A 20,077-nucleotide genomic window follows, 5' to 3' on the forward strand; every position below is an offset into this window, starting at 1 on the left:
AGAATTTCTTCATTTCTGGTTTTGTCTAAGGTAGAAGACATCCTAAGCTTTCTTCAAAGGTATAATGTCAGGTTATGTGTGTTTGGATCATAATTAAAAGTGCCAAGAAATGTACAATTTCCAAAAGTGTCCTACTTTGCCCAAAACTTAAACTGAAATGAATTCAAGATAATTTTAAATTTGTAAGTATTTTAGTTTTTTTCAAATAATTTGAGTTTGTATTTTTATTTTAGTTAACAAAAAATGGTTTTAGTTAGTTTTTATTTTAACTATAATAACACTGCTTCAAATGTAGTTGTTATGGGTTTTTTCAATCTGTTACAGTTTATAAAATCATGTTTGTTTATTTTTAACTGTTTAATTATATAACAGTTTAGTTCCGGGCCGCTAATCTGATTGGACATGACTGGCATTCCAAGAGTGCAGATATTTATAATGTATAAATGCACTGGGACGCTTCACTGTTTGCATCACCCCGCTTGTAAGTGTCAGACTGTGTGGCACTCTGCAACATGCAAAGGTTGATTCTGCTTTGGCTTCATTTGGAACCATTTTGATTAGAGAAAAACTAGAAAGAAAATAACTGGCCATATTGTGTTTAAAATATTGAAATGTGTTTAAAATGTTTAAAATATTGTGTTCAAAATAATTTGTGCTCCAGTCACTCCCAATGAAACACATCTGAACGTGGAAAATGGAAACACAGATCATGTGAAGAATTTTTGTGAACTCTGACCTGTGAATTCTAATGACAAAAGACGTGTGACCATAGAAGATAGAAGCGTCACAGATTAACCTCTTGGCACAATTCAAAGGATACATATTTCAAAGCTGCATGTTTTTGTTATTGTTGCATTAAAGTGAGTAGACGGTGAATTTTAACCTTTTGAAAATGATACTATTTGTTATTTATGATTTATCCTTTATGAAAACCAGAAGCCCTCACGCATGACATCATATCCTGTCCGAAATAATTTAGCTCAAAGTCTAGTATGACCGCCCTTTAATCGATATTAACTTTTTGTTTGCAGAACTGTTGTATGAAAGCAATATCACATTTCAAATTGTGCTGTTGTACTAAATATCAGAATGGCTATGATCCAACCATAGGCATGAGGTGTAGGTAGACAGTAAAATAGAAGAAATATATATATATATATACAGTATATATAAATATGTATATATAAACCACGGCAGGACTGTCCAAAAAAAATTCCAGAAATCCTCAGAAATCTAGATTGCATGATAAAATCAAAGACATGCACAACACTACAATGTTCTCCACAGATACAAGATAACATCAAAATTTAACAGGCACCATTTGGATAAATATAATATAGTGTGTTTTGAGCTGTATAAAGAACTAAAACATACAACACTCCAAATAAAAAAATAAATAAAATAATAATAAAAAAAAAAAAAAAACATGTTATTAATTTACAGTGCTACAAAAAGTATTTGGACACTGAAGTCACACTTAAAAATCTATGAATTTCATTGCAGTAGATGATCAAACCAAGTGGCATCTGCAAACAAATGATACTACATCTTTTCTTAGAACATTACTTTCTTAGCTATTTTTGCCCACTTGCACTTTAAACCAATGGTCGAAAAGGTAATTTTTAGTGGATGTATGAGCTCTAATCCTCTCAAGTTCATACAGGTGCCCAAGCAGAATAACCACAGGTGTAGTTCATCACATTAAGTACTGCACATACATGTTCCACTAAGTTATATGTACTGGTTTATCATTTAAAACAAACATATTTTTAAAGTGTGCTTGTGCTATCTTCCGTTTGCCTACAATAAATGCAATTTGATATTTTGTTATCTAAATAAGATTTCGATATATTAGCACACAACCCATTAAGACATTTTTAAGTGTGGCTTAAGCGTCCAAATACCTTATTGAGGCCACTGTGGCATACTTGTTCATCCTTGATGAACAAATATACACACAAACAAGTACACACTTGAAACTCACACAACCCATTCCCGTGGCTTACAGCGATGATGCGATCTGGAGCCAGTTTCTTTGTCTCTGCTTTAAGTGTCAGCTGTTCAAATAGACTGGAGCTCAGCCATAGTGTCTCTGAACCCACAATACAACAACACTGACAGAGCAAAGCTTTCATTGCACTGCCTCTGACACCTCCATGACAAACTTTACACCATAATCAACACAGCAGGTTCAATCACAGACATATAAATATCAGAGTCTCTCCTCACATGCACTGAATAGCATCTGTTGAGTGCTAATTAGCAATCACACAAGAGATAAAGCTGTTGTTCTTTTGACTGTTCACCATTGATAACTCATAACTGGCTCTGTTCCAAAGTCTAATCAGCTGCCTACGTAAACTGCATTTTAAAGGCTCATTTATAATGAAAAGGCTGTTCCACAATGTAAGCAGCATAATTATGCCACCTTCTAATATACCTTCTTTAAGGCAGCATTACATGTATCCTTTAAAGCTAGAGAAATGTCAATTATAAACATATTTATAAATTCTTAAATCCTGAAAAATATCAATAAAAATTGTTTAATCTAAGTAAAATGTATCATTATAATGTATTTTTATGCTTATTAAAGTATTGTGTCATTAGCTTAGCAACACGCTAACATCCAACTCTACTGAAATCAAATGTGGCCTCTCCTGAATGTGTGATATTGGTATGCACAATTTTGCTAGCTATGTAGATCGTAGATCAGTCACTTATGAGGTTCCTGCAACTTGAATGGGTCAATGGGATCGAGGCACATCACAGGCCAGACCCCAACCCTTGTCACCTACATGAGCACCACAGCTGAACATGTCAGGAGCAAATGGACTAATTTCAACGTCACGACTCTGACTTATTGCTACATATATGATTTGATTAAAAGATGTGTTCATGTGGCAGATGAAGCTTTGAATCCAGCCTGCATCATGTCCCTACCCCATTCACCCCCACATCATTTCCTCTCTTCTCTCTACAGTCAATATAATGAGGTGAAAACCACCTCAAAAATAATTCTAAAACTTAACAATGTGCTAGAAAGAGCATTTTGGCATGTATTTCCTGTCTAAGGCAGGGAAAACAATAGGCTCATTTGTTAGTCCGCCTACAGTGTGATCCTTCACTCTAGTGTTTCTGAATCTGTAAACTGGGTGGGGGAAAAAAATGGAAAAATGGAAAAAGTGAACAGCCTAAAAGTGAGGAGATTGTGACATTGAAAAAAGTGGCTTCAATTGAGCACTTGAAAATATCAATACCCTTGAAAACCCAATATATACTAAAAAACAATCAGGCATGAGGTTAATGCAACATCCGCTTGTCATAATCTATGGTATAATCCAAGCAAGAATTACTATTTCAAAATCCAATCTGGTCCGTAATTGTTACGGTACTCAGTTAACCTCTGAGTTTCTCAATATTTTGCATTTAGAAAAAAAATGATCTGGAGGATTTTGAGGAAGAAGAAATAAGTGCTTTCTTACACTGCAGAATAAAAGCACTCATATAAAGATTGCACAGTTGACATAATGTGTTAAGTACTGATTTATCCAAACAAGTGAACTCAAACATTTTGCCAAAATGCACGAAATCTCTAAAAAATACTCTACGCAAGTATGTGAATGCAAACGCTTATAGCTATGCAAGCTCAATTTGTCACTTTATTGCATTCTAAAATGTGTCACAGTGCAGTTCATGACATACATAAGCAAGTATGCACTGGATTCTCAGCTTAGCCGCATGGTGAGCTGGCAGTAGAGTAAATTGTCTTCTTGTATGTTCAGTTTTCCTTTCTGGGCCGTGGTTCTCAACTGGTTCTTTAACTACTATGTACTTACATTAAAATTCATTCAATACAAAGTATTTATTTTGTAATTACATGTTGTTATGCAAAATTTTCACAAGATTCACATCTGCTGATATTGAGTTGAGGTACGGGTAGGTTTAGGGGTAGGGGTAGGATTTCGATTAGGGTTAGGGTTTAGGTTAAGTGGTAGTTCAGTGGTAAAATACGCTGGCTACCACCCCTGGAGTTCGCTAGTTCGCTAGTTTGAATCCCAGGGCATGCTGAGTGACTCCAGCCAGGTCTCCTAAGCAACCAAATTGGCCCAGTTGCTAGGGAGGGTAGAGTCACATGGGTTAACCTCCTCGTGGTCGCTATAATGTGGTTCGTTCTCGGTGGGGCATGTGGTGAGTTGAGCATGGATGTCGCGGTGGATGGCGTGAAGCCTCCACACACGCTATGTCTCCGTGGCAACGCACTCAACAAGCCACGTGATAAGATGAGCGGGTTGACGGTCTCAGACGCGGACAACTGAGATTCATCCTCCACCACCCAGATTGAGGCGAATTACTACGTGACCACAAGGACTTAAAAAAGCACATTGGGAATTGGGCATTCCAAATTGGGAGAAAAAAAAGTCTGCTTATGGTGTTTTGTCTTAATATGCATTATTTAATATGTATATCACTGTGCCTGTTATATTCTCATGGCATTAAAAATAGCAGTGAGGTTTGGCAATTTGTTTGCACTAAGCTAAGCATGTAGCATGCAAAAAAACAAAAAAACTTTTTACATGCAATATTTTACTGTACACAAACGAACTGCAGAACCACACTCCTATTTTTATGGCAAGGATAATATAACTAAGTATTGCAATAATTTCTATAAAGAAAAGACCATGAGCCAGTGTTTTCTTATATATTACTTAAAAAATTATGCATCATATTTTATACTGTATACATGTTATTCTTAATGTGCACAATTTGCACATGTATTTGTATGACAGTAACTTGTGTTATATTATCCAGAGCCAGGTATTAATCCAGACATTATAAAAAGACTAGTTGGGATTGGGAGTCCATTTGGTATATACTTGTAGCAAAATACATGTGCAAATATACATAGGACATATATTTATGCAACAGCACTCTTTACTCATTTCACTCGCATAATAAAACAGATTATGTACTCCTCAGAATGCATTAACACTATGGAAAGAACATAATGAAACAGTTATACCAAATTAGGTAAATAAATGCTTTAACATCATTCAGTATTAATCTCTAACAGCTGAAGGTGCGGGCAGGAGACTGGTATAAATGTTTGTAGAACAGCAACAGCGCCACCAACGATACAGGGGGTGAAATTGCTTTTTTTTTTTTTTTTTTTACGGACTCTTGTCACGGATTTGGTGTGAATAGGCCTGTAGCGTGGGCCAAACATTTGCCTCTTGCGGGCTTATTGAAGAACCCTGCCCTAAACCCTGCCCTAAACCCTGCCTTAAACCCTGCCCTAAACCCTGCCTTAAACCCTGCCTTCGGGGCAGTGGTGGCTCAGCGGTTCAGGCTCTGGGTTACTGATCAGAAGGTCGGGGGTTCAAGCCCCAGCACCGCCAAGATGCCACTGTTGGGCCCTTGAGCAAGGCCCTTGACCCTATCTGCTCCAGGGGTGCCGTATCATGGCTGACCCTGCACTCTGACCCCAGCCTAGCTGGGATATGTGAAAAAGAAGAATTTCACTGTATATGTGCAAATGTATAATGTGTGATAAATAAAGAAAATTATAAATTATTATTATTATAATTATTATAATTATAAATTATAAATTATTATAAAGTTTGATTGGACGGATGGCCTTTGGCACCAATAACAAAGGATATGGGAAGGGTTTTCCTCTCCCTTTGAAAAGTTAACAAGAGTATTTTTGCTACCCTAACTATGCGTGATTATATGGTTAGTTGTATTTTATTATTTACATTTAACATTGCACCCACCCCCCCAACCACTGGTGTAAAGTATGTTTCTGGAATAACACTGAACACAGATAAAGCACTAACAAAAAAAGCGTACATTAATACCTTGATTCAAACGAGTCCTTGTGACTTAATCAGACTCATGTTTGGTTCCTTCAGTTATCTACATCAAGACCATGAATAACATTATAAGGTAGAACAAAATTAAATAAATCTACAGGACAAATCCCAGATCTAACATAACTTCACCCTGTAAAATCATTTAATGTGAAAGTGACGCCGTCAAGATGAGAAGACCGAGTCTCTATACTGCATGTGTGTCTAGCAGAAGGCCAACCGGAGGACTGCCAAAGAGAAGTTAAAGGGCAGAGCCACTCTCTAAAACAAAAATCAGGAAAGTCGGAGATGTGGGAAAAGCGTAGTGAAAACACCTGTTTGACTCCATTTGATTTTCAGTGCTGAAACTCACGGCTTCTTAAGGAGTCCCAGCGGTGGCTCCCAAACGCTTGTAAATCAAGCCAAAGTGTTTAGCCCATAGAACAAATATTATTCTGAGAGATTACTGCAAAGAGTTTTAATGGAGACTGGATAAATGCACATCAAATTTCAATTTGGACTGAAGCAGGAACCTGTTCTTTCCAAGATGGATGGCTGGAATCACCTGCTTAAAGGGATAGATCACCCCAAAATGTTTATTCTCTCATCATGCAAGTGAATGGTGGACAGACCTTTGAAGCTCCAAAAATCACATAAAGTCAGCATAAAAGGAACTCCAGTGGTTTAATCCATATCTTTAGAAGCAATAAGACAAGTGTGGGTGAGAAGCAGATCAAAGTCCTGTTTCACTATAAATTCATTATAAAAAGTGAAGATTTATGGTAGAATTATAGAAAAAATGACTTAAACATTGATCTGTTTCTCACCTACACTTATCAAATCACTTCTGAAGATATGGATTTAACCACTGGATTCTTATGGATTATTTTTTATGCTGCCTTTATGTGATTTCTGGAGCTTCAAAAGTCTAGTCATCATTCACTTGCATTGAGTGCAACAGAGCTGAGAAATTCTTCTAAAAATCTTTGTTTGTGTTCTGCAAAAGAAAGAAAGTCATATACATCTGGATGGCATGAGTGTGAGTTAATGATGAGAGAATTTTCATTTTGGGGTGAACTATCCCTTTAAGTAAGCAAAATGGAAATGATCATTTTAATGGTCAGGTACTGTACGTGACAAAATATGGGGTAAAGAGGGAGAGCTGGTGCTGTCTGTCAGCTCTCACATGTTCGCACAAACTACAGTACATTGAATGACATTAGCCAAATGGTGTATGGTGCTCAATGTGGCCAGTTGTAACCTTATCCCATAGAGCACTGCTGGTACCTGCTCTCAACTCCGTCCTTCTAGTTCTATTCAGCCTCAGCAGAATCCCACAAAGGCAGGACTTGGGTTTCAGCTGTTGTTATTTATGTACCAGCACACAGGACAAAGAGATCTGACCACTTCAGGTGGCAGCTCTCTGGTGGAAATTGCTGTTATCGAGTGGCCCTATTGTAACAGATTAGGCTGGCAACATTGTCCATGCCAGCTCTTCCATTATGATCCACACCATCCTCTATATATAACAGCTCCCCTGTGTCCAGTTTCTTACAAAAAAAGAAGGAAACACTCAACTGTTCCCTCTGGACTAGCAATGTGCGTGACTATAAAATGAATTGAGAGGCTGTAAGAGAGAATGCTGATCGAAAAGATCTGTGACGTTTAGCAATAGGTGCAGAAGCTTAAACAGAATATTTGATTTGATCTGTAAATACACCCCAAGTTGAACCGTGTGACTTAATCTTGCAGCAGTTGCTGTTCCAAACACGCTTAAGGTTCAATGTTTACTCCCAAACAACAAAATTCTAAAATGTGATAGCTAATAAGTAGATACAGATTAAATATTGTTAGTTTTAGTTTTTATTTTGGGATCATTTCTAAGTGACGGTCAAACAGAGATTATTAACATTGCGTCCCTAATTCAATGGATGCACTGCAAAAAAATATTTTTTGTACTAAGTATTTTTGTCTAGTTTTCCAGTCATATATCTAAACATTCCTTTACTTGAGAAGAAAAATGACAAGATATTTTTGGTAACTCTTATAATAAGGTTCCATTTGTTAACATTAGTTAACATGAACTAACAATGAACAATACTTTTACAGCATTTATTAATCTTGGTTAATGTTCATTTCAAAATATATTAATACATTTTTTAAATCAAAAGCTGTATATTAGTTAACTTGAATGAACAATGGAGAATTGTATTTTTATTAACTAACATTAACAAAGATAAATAAATGCTGTAAAAAATATATTGTTCATTGTTAGTTCATGATACCTAATGCATTAACTAATGTTAACGAATGGAACCTTTTTTTTTTTTCTAAATTTTTACCATATTTGTTCTTGTTTTTAGATACACCTAACAAAATTTAGTAACGTTTATATTTATAACAAGAAAAAAATATTTGCCAAAGCATAAACCCTACTAAATTTTGTTAGAAGTCTCTGTGAGACCTACAAACTGAAAGAATTATCTTATGTCATTCTGCTTCTCAAGTAATTTCTTGTCTTAAAGGAATATTCAGCTTTTGTGGCATAATGTTGATTACCACAAAAATTAATTTCGACCTTTTTAAAAAAACAAAACAAAAAAAAGCACAAATCTGTGTTACATTGAGGCACTTACATTGGAAGTTAATGGGGCCAGTCCATAAAAATATTCGCTAAGCGCAGCACAATGCCTTAACTCATAAGTGCAAAGTCAATAGGCATGGCCATGAAGTATTGGAATTTTCATGTAAGTGTGCGCTAAGTGTAGGCGCAAATGGGTTTGGCGGAATTGCCTGCGCAAGGTGCTAATCGGGTCAGTGGAGGTTCTTCTCCGGCACCTTCTCCGTCAAGCACCAGCGAAATAAAAAAAATAAAAAATACATTTTTTAAGAAAAGAAGGGGCAAGTCAAAATGAATTTTTGTGGTAATCAACATAAAGCCACAAATGCTGTCGATTAAGCTTAACTTGTATTGAACCCAGAATATTCCTTTAAGTTTAGTATTTTTAACAAAAAATAAGACAAAAATACTCAGTTAGAAAATTATTTTTTGCAGTGTGGGGTGCAATGCAAACTCCTTTTGTGACCAGTGAAAGTTGGATAATTTGTGACTTCTAATGCACACATTTATAATAATACATTCTGTATAAAAGGTGTATAAAATATAACAAATATCAAAAGTATAAACATATACAATTATGAGAATTATGAGAACTTGAACAAGTCTGTACACATTCTGATATTTATACACTGTTAAATATTGCCAGAATTTTATGAGATTAACAGTTACCATTTATCAGTTAAAATAAAATGCTGTATTCAGAAATGTACAAGTTTCTGTAACACATGTTTAAGTAATTTCCACAGCAAATGGCTGTGAAACAAACAAAATTGACCAGATCATGCTGCATTATGGAATTCTACAGTGGTGGAAATCCATAAGCCCTTGGATAATTTGATGCCACCATTATGGTGATTAATGTTACATTTGGTTAAATAAATCTTACAGCCAGTGTCATAATGTAACTAGTTTAATATTTGACTTACACTTGTATACACACAGTATACAATATGTGCCAATATTTTATGTTAGAGTACACAAATGATATAGTCTTTCATAAAAAAAATTAAAATAAAATAAACTACCACTGATCTTTATTAAATTATAAAGGGGGAAAAATAATATTGCGATGCGCTGAACAGTTATTTCCTTGATGAACATTTATTTAAAAAAACATGCAATTTTCTTGTGTTGTGCATTGTGAAATCAGAGTAACCTATACGGTTTAGTTGTCATAAAATTCTTAGAGTGTCAGCTGTAAAAATAGATGTAAAATTATGGCAGCTAGTAGGCAGGATTATAATATCAATTCACAGCATTTTTTGCAGCGTAGACATACTCTGGTTTTATTGATGTGAGGGGTTTTGCTCCACAAAAATAATGTTTGACATTTATCATACCTGAACCATGGATGACATTAGCGTCAACGTGAAGATGACCCTGCTTACAGGTAAAACCCAGAACTCCATCTTTAAAATCCTGTTTTAGACCTGCCTGCTGAATGATGTCAGTCAGATATCAGCCTAGAGAGAGAGAGAGAGAGAGAGAGAGAGAGAGAGAGAGAGTCATTCAAGATGCTGCAGTATGAATTATATTTATCATGACAAATTCACCTCTGAGGTAGACTGCTGATTCTGGATTGAATGTGCAATGTAGTGGTATGATTTACTTTATTACTGTAAAGGCAGGTATGCGAGTTTTGACTTACAAGAAAATAAGCATCTTTCTCAGGTATCCCTCCATGCATAATGCAACAGCACTAAGAATACAGTGTAATATGGTTTGTGGATCATTTCTACAGCAGTGCATGTCATATGTAAGCTTTAAAAAGACATACGTCCATATGGTCAGCTCTTACCTTTGCTGCAAAGTAAACTCACAGATTCACATTTTAATCCATTAATCGCGAGCGCCGCACCAAAAAATAAAAATAAAAACCGCACCAGCCCCGATTATATTCACTCGCGTAGATTTACAGCGCTCATGTATATGTTAAGGATGAATGCAGTGAGAATGGTTGTAGAATAACTTTGAGTTTATCCTCAGTGCTGCGCGTCCTCCGGCTGCGTGCTGAATACTGAGCTGACAGAAGTTCATGTGCTGAGAGCGGATGGTCCACAAGGCGTCTCCACACTAGACGCGACGCAACTAGGACGCTTCCGTCCACGGAGCTGCACCGCAAGCGACCGATGCGCGTTCAGTTGACGGACGCCCCTTTGCAATATGTGTAACATTATGTGTGCAATGGTATTTACATCGAGCGTTTATTGTACTGTCTTTAATTCGTGCTGATAAATATACAGAACATTTAATAAAACTCATGGTAACACTTTACAATATGGTTCCATTTGTTAACATTAGTTAACAACATACGTCAACATGAACTAACAATGAACAATACGTTTACATTTAATAATCTTTGTTAATGTTAATTTCAACATATAGTAATGCATCTATTAAAAATTAAAAGTTGTATATGTTAACATTTGTTAATGTTACATTAACTAATATTAACTAACATTAACAAAGGAAAACAATGCTGTAAATAAATGTATTGTTCATTGTTAGTTCATGATACCTAATGCATCAACTATTGTTATTGGATGCCATCCTACGACTATTCTATCTTCTTCTGAACACAAAGATTTTTGAAGAATATTTCAGATCTGTAGCTCTATACAATGCAAGTGAATGGTGGTCAGAACCTCGAAGGTCCAAAAAGCACATAAAGGCACCAAAAAAGTAACCCATATGACTCCAGTTGTTAAATCCATATCTACAGTAGTGATATGATAGGTGTGGGTGAGAGACAGATCAATATTTAAGTCCTTTTTTACTATAAATCTCCACTTTTACTTTCACTTTCACATGTTATTTTTTTTTTTTTTTTTTTTTTTGGGCGGTTCGCACTCTTCATGCATATCGGGCAGGGAGGAGAATTTATAGTAAAAAGGACTTAAATATTGGTCTGCTTACCTACACCCATCATATCACTTCTGAAGATGTATATATATTAACCCACTGGAGTCATATGGATTACTTTTATGCTGCCTTTATATGCTTTTTGGACCTTCAAAGTTCTGGCCACCATTCACTTGCATTGTATGGACCTACAAAGCTGAGATATATTTCTTAAAATCTTCGTTTTTGTTCTGCAGAAGAAAGAAAGTCAAACAATCTGGTATGGCATGAGGGTGAGAAAATGATCAGAGAATTTTCTTTTTGTGGTGAACTATTCCTTTAATGATTGGAACCTTATTGTAAAGTGTTACCAAAATCATTGTATAAGAGCGGGCCTATTAATATAATGCAGCTAAATAATATACTGTAGTCTATTAGCTACAGTCATGACTTGTGAGAATCATAATTGAAAATAATAAGAACAGTAAAAGTAAAACATCAGGACGTGTTGTTATTTCACCCTACTAATTGGTAGGCTACAATATTGAGTGTTCATATTTAGTGTGATTTTTCTATCTATTCAGCAAATAAATTTAAATATACAGCAAAGGTGACCCCCAAAAGTATACGTAGACAGTTAAGCCACACTAAAAATGTTATAATGCAACCACATTAGATAACAAAACATCAAAACAAGTTGCACAAGATACAAACAAGTTTTTAAAGCAAAACATTTTACTAATATGAGATTTCAAGGTTTAAAATTCTAAAACCATTTAAGAAACTGTTCAAATTTAGATTTAAAAAGTATTTGGACACTTTGTGGTTGTCAAAAGTGGAACATGTAAATCTTGAACTACATCTGTGGTTACTCTACTAGGACACCTGTATGAACTTAAAGGTAAGTGACTTCACACATACACTAAAAATCCATTTGGGATCAGTTGGTTAAAATTAGGCCTTATTGCAAAAATGGCTCAGAAAAGTGAAGTTTGTTCTGAGAAAAGGTCTAATATCATTATTTGCCCGACACCTTGATATTTTGTTATCTAATGCAATGACATACATTTTTAAGTGTGGCTTTTGTGTCTTAATACTATTTGGGGACACTGTATTTGATTTAATAATATACATTTATTACACATATACATTTAAAATAATATAACTAACGCATAATAAATAATAATGTAAAATAATGTTAATGTTTCATTATATGAATAAAAACAAGCAAATCCTCAAAATAATTACACATTTAGTGCATCTTGTTCATTTGTTGCCTACAGCCTACTCTTTGATTGCTTATGTTACTAGTTACTAGTCACTGATATACAGTATGTATATATATATATATATATATATATATATATATATACACACACACACACACCGATCAGCCACAACATTAAAACCACCTGCCTAATACTGTGTAGGTCCCCCTCGTGCCGCCAAAACAGCACCAACTCGCATCTCAGAATAGCTTTCAGAGATTCTATTCTTCTCAACGCAGTTGTACAAAGCGGTTATCTGAGTTACTGTAAACTTTGTCAGTTCAAGCCAGTCTGGCCATTCTTTAATAATCGCATGGATGATTGTTGGTGCCAGATGGGCTGGTTTGAGTATTTCTGTAACTGCTGATCTCCTGGGATTTTCAAACACAACAGTCTTTAGAATTTACTCAGAAAAAAAAAAAAAAAAAACATCCAGTGAGCGGCAGTTCTGTGGATGGAAATATCTTGTTGATGAGAGAGGTCAACAGAGAATGGCCAGACTGGTTTAAACTGACAAAGTCTACGGTAACTCAGATAACCACTCTGTACAATTACGGTGAGAAGAATAGAATCTCAGAATGCTATTCTGAGATGCAGGTTGGCGCTGTTTTGGCGGCACGAGGGGGACCTACACAATATTGGGCAGGTGGTTTTAATGTTATGGCTGATCTGTGTGTGTATATATTTGTTCTAAGATTGATTATGTTAGTAATAACAATGCCAATATACTGTAAGAGCCTTTGACACCTACTGCATGCCTACCTCTATTTCAATCAAAGCACACAGTCTGGTATGCACACTGCTAAGTTTATGCCTGCAAACCTTAGTTTCAACATCAAATCTGTGTTTACTGAATATCATTATAGGCCTTTTTGGAATAATACCAGAGAGCAGCCCAGTGCTTCCTGTCGGCTTTTATCAGTCTATATGCTGTTGCTAGTGATCAAAGAGCTCACTGAGGCACAGCTTATCTGTTTATTATGAAGTGTAGAGTAGCGTTTGGTACTGAGGGGCTTTGATATGCTTTCACCTGCTTTGGTTCAAGTCACAGTGAGCAATGAAATCGCCATGTTTTCGTTCTTTTAAAGGGGCAATTAGTGAGCTCCTGGATCTCTGAGGTTCATTAAGTATTATTCTTCTATAAGATCTAGCAGCAAGACGTTTGGATTTGAAGAACACAAATTTAACTCTTTATTTACTCTTTATTTAAAGCATATAAAAGCTGTTCTGTCATCTGAATGGGGGCCATATGAAAATAAAATTCTAAATGAAAACATAGGAACAAATTTAGATTTTCCATTCTTATTATTTCAAACAACAAAGTACAATATATATATATATATATATATATATATATATATATATATATATATATATATATATATATATATATATAAATGCAATACTGTTGTTTATAACAGGTAAAACAATCCTTTAAATCAGACACTGTTAGAGACTCTCATTTTGAGTGAATTCGTGGACGCTTATCGCCCCCTGCTGTTAAGAAAGTCTTACAACTGTTTTCATTCTTGCAACAATTTCCCCATATTAGCAAGCAATTCCTCTACTACAAAACCAGCAGACATTTCAGTGGTTAAGATTCTAAATTATGTATTTGATAGCATCAGAGATCTGTTGCACCATTTGACATAATGTTTGAAATAATTTTTCTATGTTTTTTTTTTTTTTTTTTTCAGAGATTGCGATTACTGGACCATGGTGGCTGCATTGTGCGATGCACATGTTCTCTTCCAGTTTAACTAAAACATTTTACTTTTTGTTGTGTTTCTAATTGTTATCTGTTTGACAGTATATTTATACTATCTTTATGAATCTATAATATTTTATCTCTTCTCCATTAGCTACTCCTGAAAGCCATCCCAGATGTGTGTGACTTTCTTTCTTCTGCTGAACACAAACACATTTTATTTTTTTTATTATTTTTTATTTTTTATTTTTTTGAAGAATATCTCGGTGCTGTAGGTCCATACAATGCAAGGGAATAGAGACCAGAGCTTTGAAGGTCCAAAAAAGACATAAAGGCAGCATAAAAGTAATCCATAAGACTCCGGTGGTTAAATGATAGTTGTGGGTGAGAAACAGATCAATAAATAAGTCCTTTTTTTCTATAAATCTTTGACCAGCCCCGGCCAGTAGGTAGCAATATGCATGAAGAATGCAATCGCCAAAATTCATACTAAAAACTTGATCTGTAATATTAAACATTGATCTGTTTCTCACCCATACCTATCATATCCCTTCAGTCGATATGGATTTAACAACTGGAGTATTAAGGATTGCTTTTATGCGGCCTTTATGTGATTTTTGTTGCTTTACGGCTCTACAGAGGACCTACAGAGCTGAGAAAATCTGTGGTGTAGTGGACTAAAGCACTGAACTAGCAAGCAAAAGGTTGTTGGTTCAATCCCTACAGCCACCACCATTGTGTCCTTAAGCAAGGCACTTAACTCCAGGTCCCTCCAGGGGGATTGTCCCTGTAATAAGGGCACTGTAAGTTGCTTTGGATAAAAGCATCTGCCAAATGCATAAATGTAAATCTGAGATGTCATGAGGGTGAGTAAATGGTGGGAGATTTTTCATTTTTTCAGTGAACTATGCCTTTAATTCTTGTGATCAAAAACAAGGCGTTCAGGCTGCAAATTTCATCATCAGCAGAGTACTTGAACACTGAATGTGTATGGCCGATTTTTCTAACCACGTGTACTCTGTATGCAAGCGCCTGGAATTATTTGCACTAATTAGTGGGTCCACAAGGTAGCAACACTCTCAGTGTAACTGTTGCTGTCTGGAAGAAGCGCTAGAAGAAGATGTAATCGGTGCTAAACAACAGGAGACGAATGTGGAAACAAAAACAGTGGATGTGCACATCAAGAGTGTGTGTGTGTGTGTGTGAGGAGGTCAGGAGATGCCTGCATTTGTATAACTTGAGTCTGAAGGAATTCAAAGAAATCTTTGTAGGACTAAACTCTTGAAGATATATAGTCCAGTCTCCCATAGCAGTCTTTCTAAGTATACTTCATTTGGCTGTGCACGCATACAAAGTCGTTTGGCGCATGTGCGCACAATCAAATGAAGTATACTTTGAAAGGCTAGCGTTCAACTGTATGCAGACGCTAAGTGTACACGTCAAATCTAAAGTACACTTTAGGCTTTTCTCTTCTCAGTATAAGCCCCCCTGTTGACACTTCTTGGTAACTGTGGTTAACTCAACCATGTTCACATCTATTCTGTATCACCTATTTCCAGGAAGCAGTGAGGTGGGGTTTGCAGAAATCATCTTTAACTCAACTAATTATTTTAGGATGTTGCTGGGAGAACAGCTGATTTCTTTACAGCAGATGTATTCGTCATTATTAACACTAATGACAACGATGTCATCTGCATATTTTATCAGTGCATCACTCCAAATCTGGGAGTTCTGAATAGCTACTGTTAGGTCACTTCAACGTTCTATGCTATAGGACACGGCCAATTCTAATCTTACTCTTTATGATGGATAGTATGCCAATTGTGACACAGCATTTGTCTTTTCAACTGTCTCAGGATAAGCACCACCTGCTGACACTTCTTGGTAATTTTGGTGATGTACTCATTGCAATTATCAGAGTTGGTGGTTCCAAGATACTTGAATGTCTCAACCACATTCACAGCTGTACCACCTATTTCCAGGAAGCAATGGAGCGGTAGGGTTTGCAGAAATAAATCTTAGCTCAACTAAAAATTTTAGGATGTTGTTGCTAGAACACAAGGCCAGGTGGCTGATTTCTGCATATTTTAAGAGGTTGCAGATGAACACATTTATTTTTCTCAGCCAGCGAGTGAACACTACTGGACATGTGCTGAATACAAGTGCGAGTCATTTGTATTTTTTCTTTCATTTGGGTAAGATTATGTGTTTCGGTTGTTTATAAGGAGAGATCACATGTATTTTAAAGTGAACATGAAACAGCGTTCGCAAACCATTGTTAATCCGTAATGTGACAGACACTCACTAAGCACCTGTACACCTAATTATTCATGCGATTATCTAATCAGTCAGTCGTGTGGCAGCAGTGTAATGCATAAAATCATGCAGATACGGGACAGGAACTTCAGTTCATGTCAGTGATGGGCAGTAGCTTCGCTACAAATAGCAAAGCTATTAATTTAAATAGTGTGAATAGAGTTGTGAGGTGGTAGCTTCGCTAGTTTTTAAATAAAGTAGTTTTTCAGTAGCGAAGCTATAATTTTGACTAGGTAGTGGCATAGCGTTTAGAAAAGCTACATCGCTACATCATGCCTAGTACCCGGTGTATACTATTGCCAGTTTTGAATCAAAACTAAAGATGTTAGATCTCAAATGAATCGCTCATTTGAGTTGGTTCTTTACAATGAATTGGTCACATGTGATAGCAAAGCGTTCTGAATCGGTTTTGCGATTCAACCTGAATGACACTGCTGAATCATTTGGTGCACACTTTCACTTGCCAACAAGCTCATGGAATATTTTATAACACACCAAATAAAGATAATGCTGGTTGCAGTGGATCTACAATCAATGGAAACCAAACCTGCAAATGTGTCCTATTGTTAGCCAGTGATGAAGAAGGTTTTCATTAAGTTCAACACATGTGCAGCTTGTGAACAACTGCAGGTAAAGACATTTTCCAGCCAAAATGTATCAAAGCACTTAGTAGCCTACACAAAAACACATCAAAAAGTACCATATGCATTACCATGTTTTTTGGACATGTACCATTACCTGGGAGCACCATGTTAATACAATAGTATATGAAATGGTAATCATTTAGCGAAGTACCATGGTATTCTTTCAATTATGCTGAAACACCATGTAAATACAGAATGGACATAAATATGGTAATTGGATACCAAAGTACCATGGTATTACCATCAGAAATGACATTGTTATTGCCCAGATGTGCTCACACACACACAAACACACACACACACACACACACACAAGGAACTTGGCCTCTGATCAAAAGCTTCCAGTACATATGGAAATACAACATACAAAGAATTACAGGATAAGATGAAGAGTATATGTGCACAGAGTTTTACACTGGAATGTGCACATGGAATTATGTTTAAATGGGTATGGTTTGTAGAGGTAGTAGTATAGATATGAAAAATTAAATGTAACATTTTTTGATTTTTCATATTGAACACATGGATTTGTATAGATAGTAGTATAAATATGAAAAATAACATGTAAAAATAGTGATTTTTCATATTGAACACGTGTTTGTATAGGTAGTAGTATAAATATGAAAAATAAAATGTAAAAATTAGTTATTTTTCATATTGAACACATGGGTTTTTATAGGTAGCATGTATAAATATGACTTTACATGTTTTTGTTTTTTTTACATGCACATACATTTTATATTGCACCATACCTTTTATACTGTACTATTCTATACCATCGCATTGATAAACACTGTGTGAATAAATCTTTTAGATGCTTTGTCTATGAGAGTATGCTCTGTGCATTTGGTTGAGAAAAAAATGAAGTACCTTAAATGTAGCAAGCTACTTTTGGTGTGTAGCTTGTAGTGTAACTTGATACTTTCTCTGAAATTTTGCTTTTAGCTTAGCTTATCTAATTTTTCTGTTGAGTAGTTCGTAGCTTAACTAGCTAAATTATTTGAGTAGCTTGCCCAACACTGGTTAATGTTCAAATCAACCATCAGAATGGTGAAAAAATTTGATCTCAGTGATTTGGACCGTGGCATGATTGTTGGTGCCAAACGGGCTGGTCTGAATATTTCTGTAACTGCTGATCTCCTGGGATTTTCATGCACAACAGTCTCTAGAGTTTACTCAGAATGGTGCCAAAAACCAAAAATGTCCTGTGAGTGGAAGTTCTGCGGACGTAAATGCATTTTTGATGAGAGTGGTCAGCGGAGAATGGACAGACTGGTTCGAGCTGACATGAAGGCTACGGTAACTCAGATAACTACTCTGTACAATTATAGTGAGTAGAATAGCATCTCAAAATGCACAACACATCAAACCTTGAGACGGATGGGCTACAACAGCAGTAGACCACGTCGGGCACTTTATAAGGACCATAGTGTTTCTAAAAAAGTGCTCAGTGAGTGTATTTCAGAGTGATAAAGAATAGATTTTCAACAAGACAAAAATGCAGGGTAAGATTTGAATAGATTGGCTTTTTAAAAGTAACTGTTACATACCAGAAATTAGACAGGCAGTAGGAGAGGGCAAAGTCATTTCAGAGTTGGAAAGGTGCACATTATTGCAAATACATTTTTATTTACTTGGAATAATGTGCACCTAAGAATCATGCATAATAAGACCAGGAGCCATGCATTAAGACAGTAAATAAGTTCAATTTTTATTTCATTTTTCTTGGATAGACAATTGTCAAAGGTCATTTAGCTTGTTTGTGATGTTAGAAATTCAGTGTGTTACAATTGCCCCAGCTTTCCCCAACTCCAGTATTTTGTTTAAATGTGATTTTTAGTGCAGGTTCTTCCCTCCTCAGAGAAGGCAGCACAGTACACGGGGCATGCAAGGTTTGTTGTGGCTCATCAGGTTGTTGCACATGGATTGTAATGTCATCTTACTGCCCTCCAGCACAAACATGAGAAAAGAGCATTAATAAAGCAGAATGCTCTGACTTGCAGCGACAGGGATATGTTCCTCATCTAATCTTACTTTCCTGCTAAGAGGATTAGTGTTTAAAAGAAGCCAAGGTAAAGCAGACCTGCCAATGCTGTCCAAGGACTGCCTTAAAGTGATGTTAGGACATGACTTCTGGATTTGAAAGTGTTATTTTAGGTGAATGGATGCTGATAATGTTGGTTACAGGAATAGTTGACCCAGAAGCTCCAAAAAGGACAAAAAATAAATAAATAATAATTAAAAAAAAAAAACACACACACAAAAAAAATTTCACCACCTAAATCACATGGTGACTAACGGATATTCAACAAATAAAAAAGCGAAATAACAATAACATCATATTGCACAAAACTATCAAAGTTAGAAATAAGAAACTGCTTATGCACATCCTGAACTAAGAATGACTCACTTCAACGTAAACAGAGAGCTTGGGAGTCTAAAGGTGATCCTCAGTGCGCAGTCAAAAGTTGATGATATCTATTTTCATCTCTCAAAGAATCAAAAAATAGTAATAAAGAGCTTTCAAGAGCACTAGTTGTGATAATTGTACCTCTATGAGTGGTTTAGGAAGTCTCTCCAGAGTAAACTCAAAGTGTCAGAGCTCTCAGTGGCTGATGCCAGAGGCCATGAGCCAGTGCGCTAGACAAACTCTGTGCACCATCGCCTGAGATCCTGCACACTCACAGGGAGATAACAGATCCCCCGCACAGCTGTCATCATGACAGGTTCGACAGAATGGCTCCTCCCCATTTAGACTGAAAAGAGAGACAGAGCTTTACATGATCATGATAATCACAACTCACCATGTGCCCCACCGAGAGCGAACCGCA

At 36.0% G+C, this 20,077-nt stretch overlaps 1 protein-coding gene across 3 annotated transcripts in view; it reads right to left on the minus strand.

Annotated features, from left to right (window-relative positions):
- The window catches only part of LOC127450729 (ADAMTS-like protein 3), a 283,685-nt gene extending 273,197 nt beyond the window's left edge, over positions 1–10,488 (minus strand). For all 3 annotated transcript variants that reach the window (XR_007899028.1, XR_007899027.1, XM_051715045.1), the window contains exons 1-2: positions 10,268–10,488; positions 9,810–9,932 (exon numbers count right to left, since the gene is read on the minus strand). Coding sequence is in view for 1 of the 3 variants with exons in the window: in XM_051715045.1 (XP_051571005.1) it covers positions 9,810–9,878 (69 nt within the window). In the remaining 2 variants the exon portion in view is untranslated. The remainder of the gene's footprint in view (positions 1–9,809; positions 9,933–10,267) is intronic.
- Between the last annotated feature and the right edge of the window lie 9,589 nt (positions 10,489–20,077).

This window comes from Myxocyprinus asiaticus, chromosome 2 (assembly GCF_019703515.2).
Source record: "Myxocyprinus asiaticus isolate MX2 ecotype Aquarium Trade chromosome 2, UBuf_Myxa_2, whole genome shotgun sequence".
In the NCBI taxonomy this organism is placed as follows: Eukaryota; Metazoa; Chordata; class Actinopteri; order Cypriniformes; family Catostomidae; genus Myxocyprinus; species Myxocyprinus asiaticus.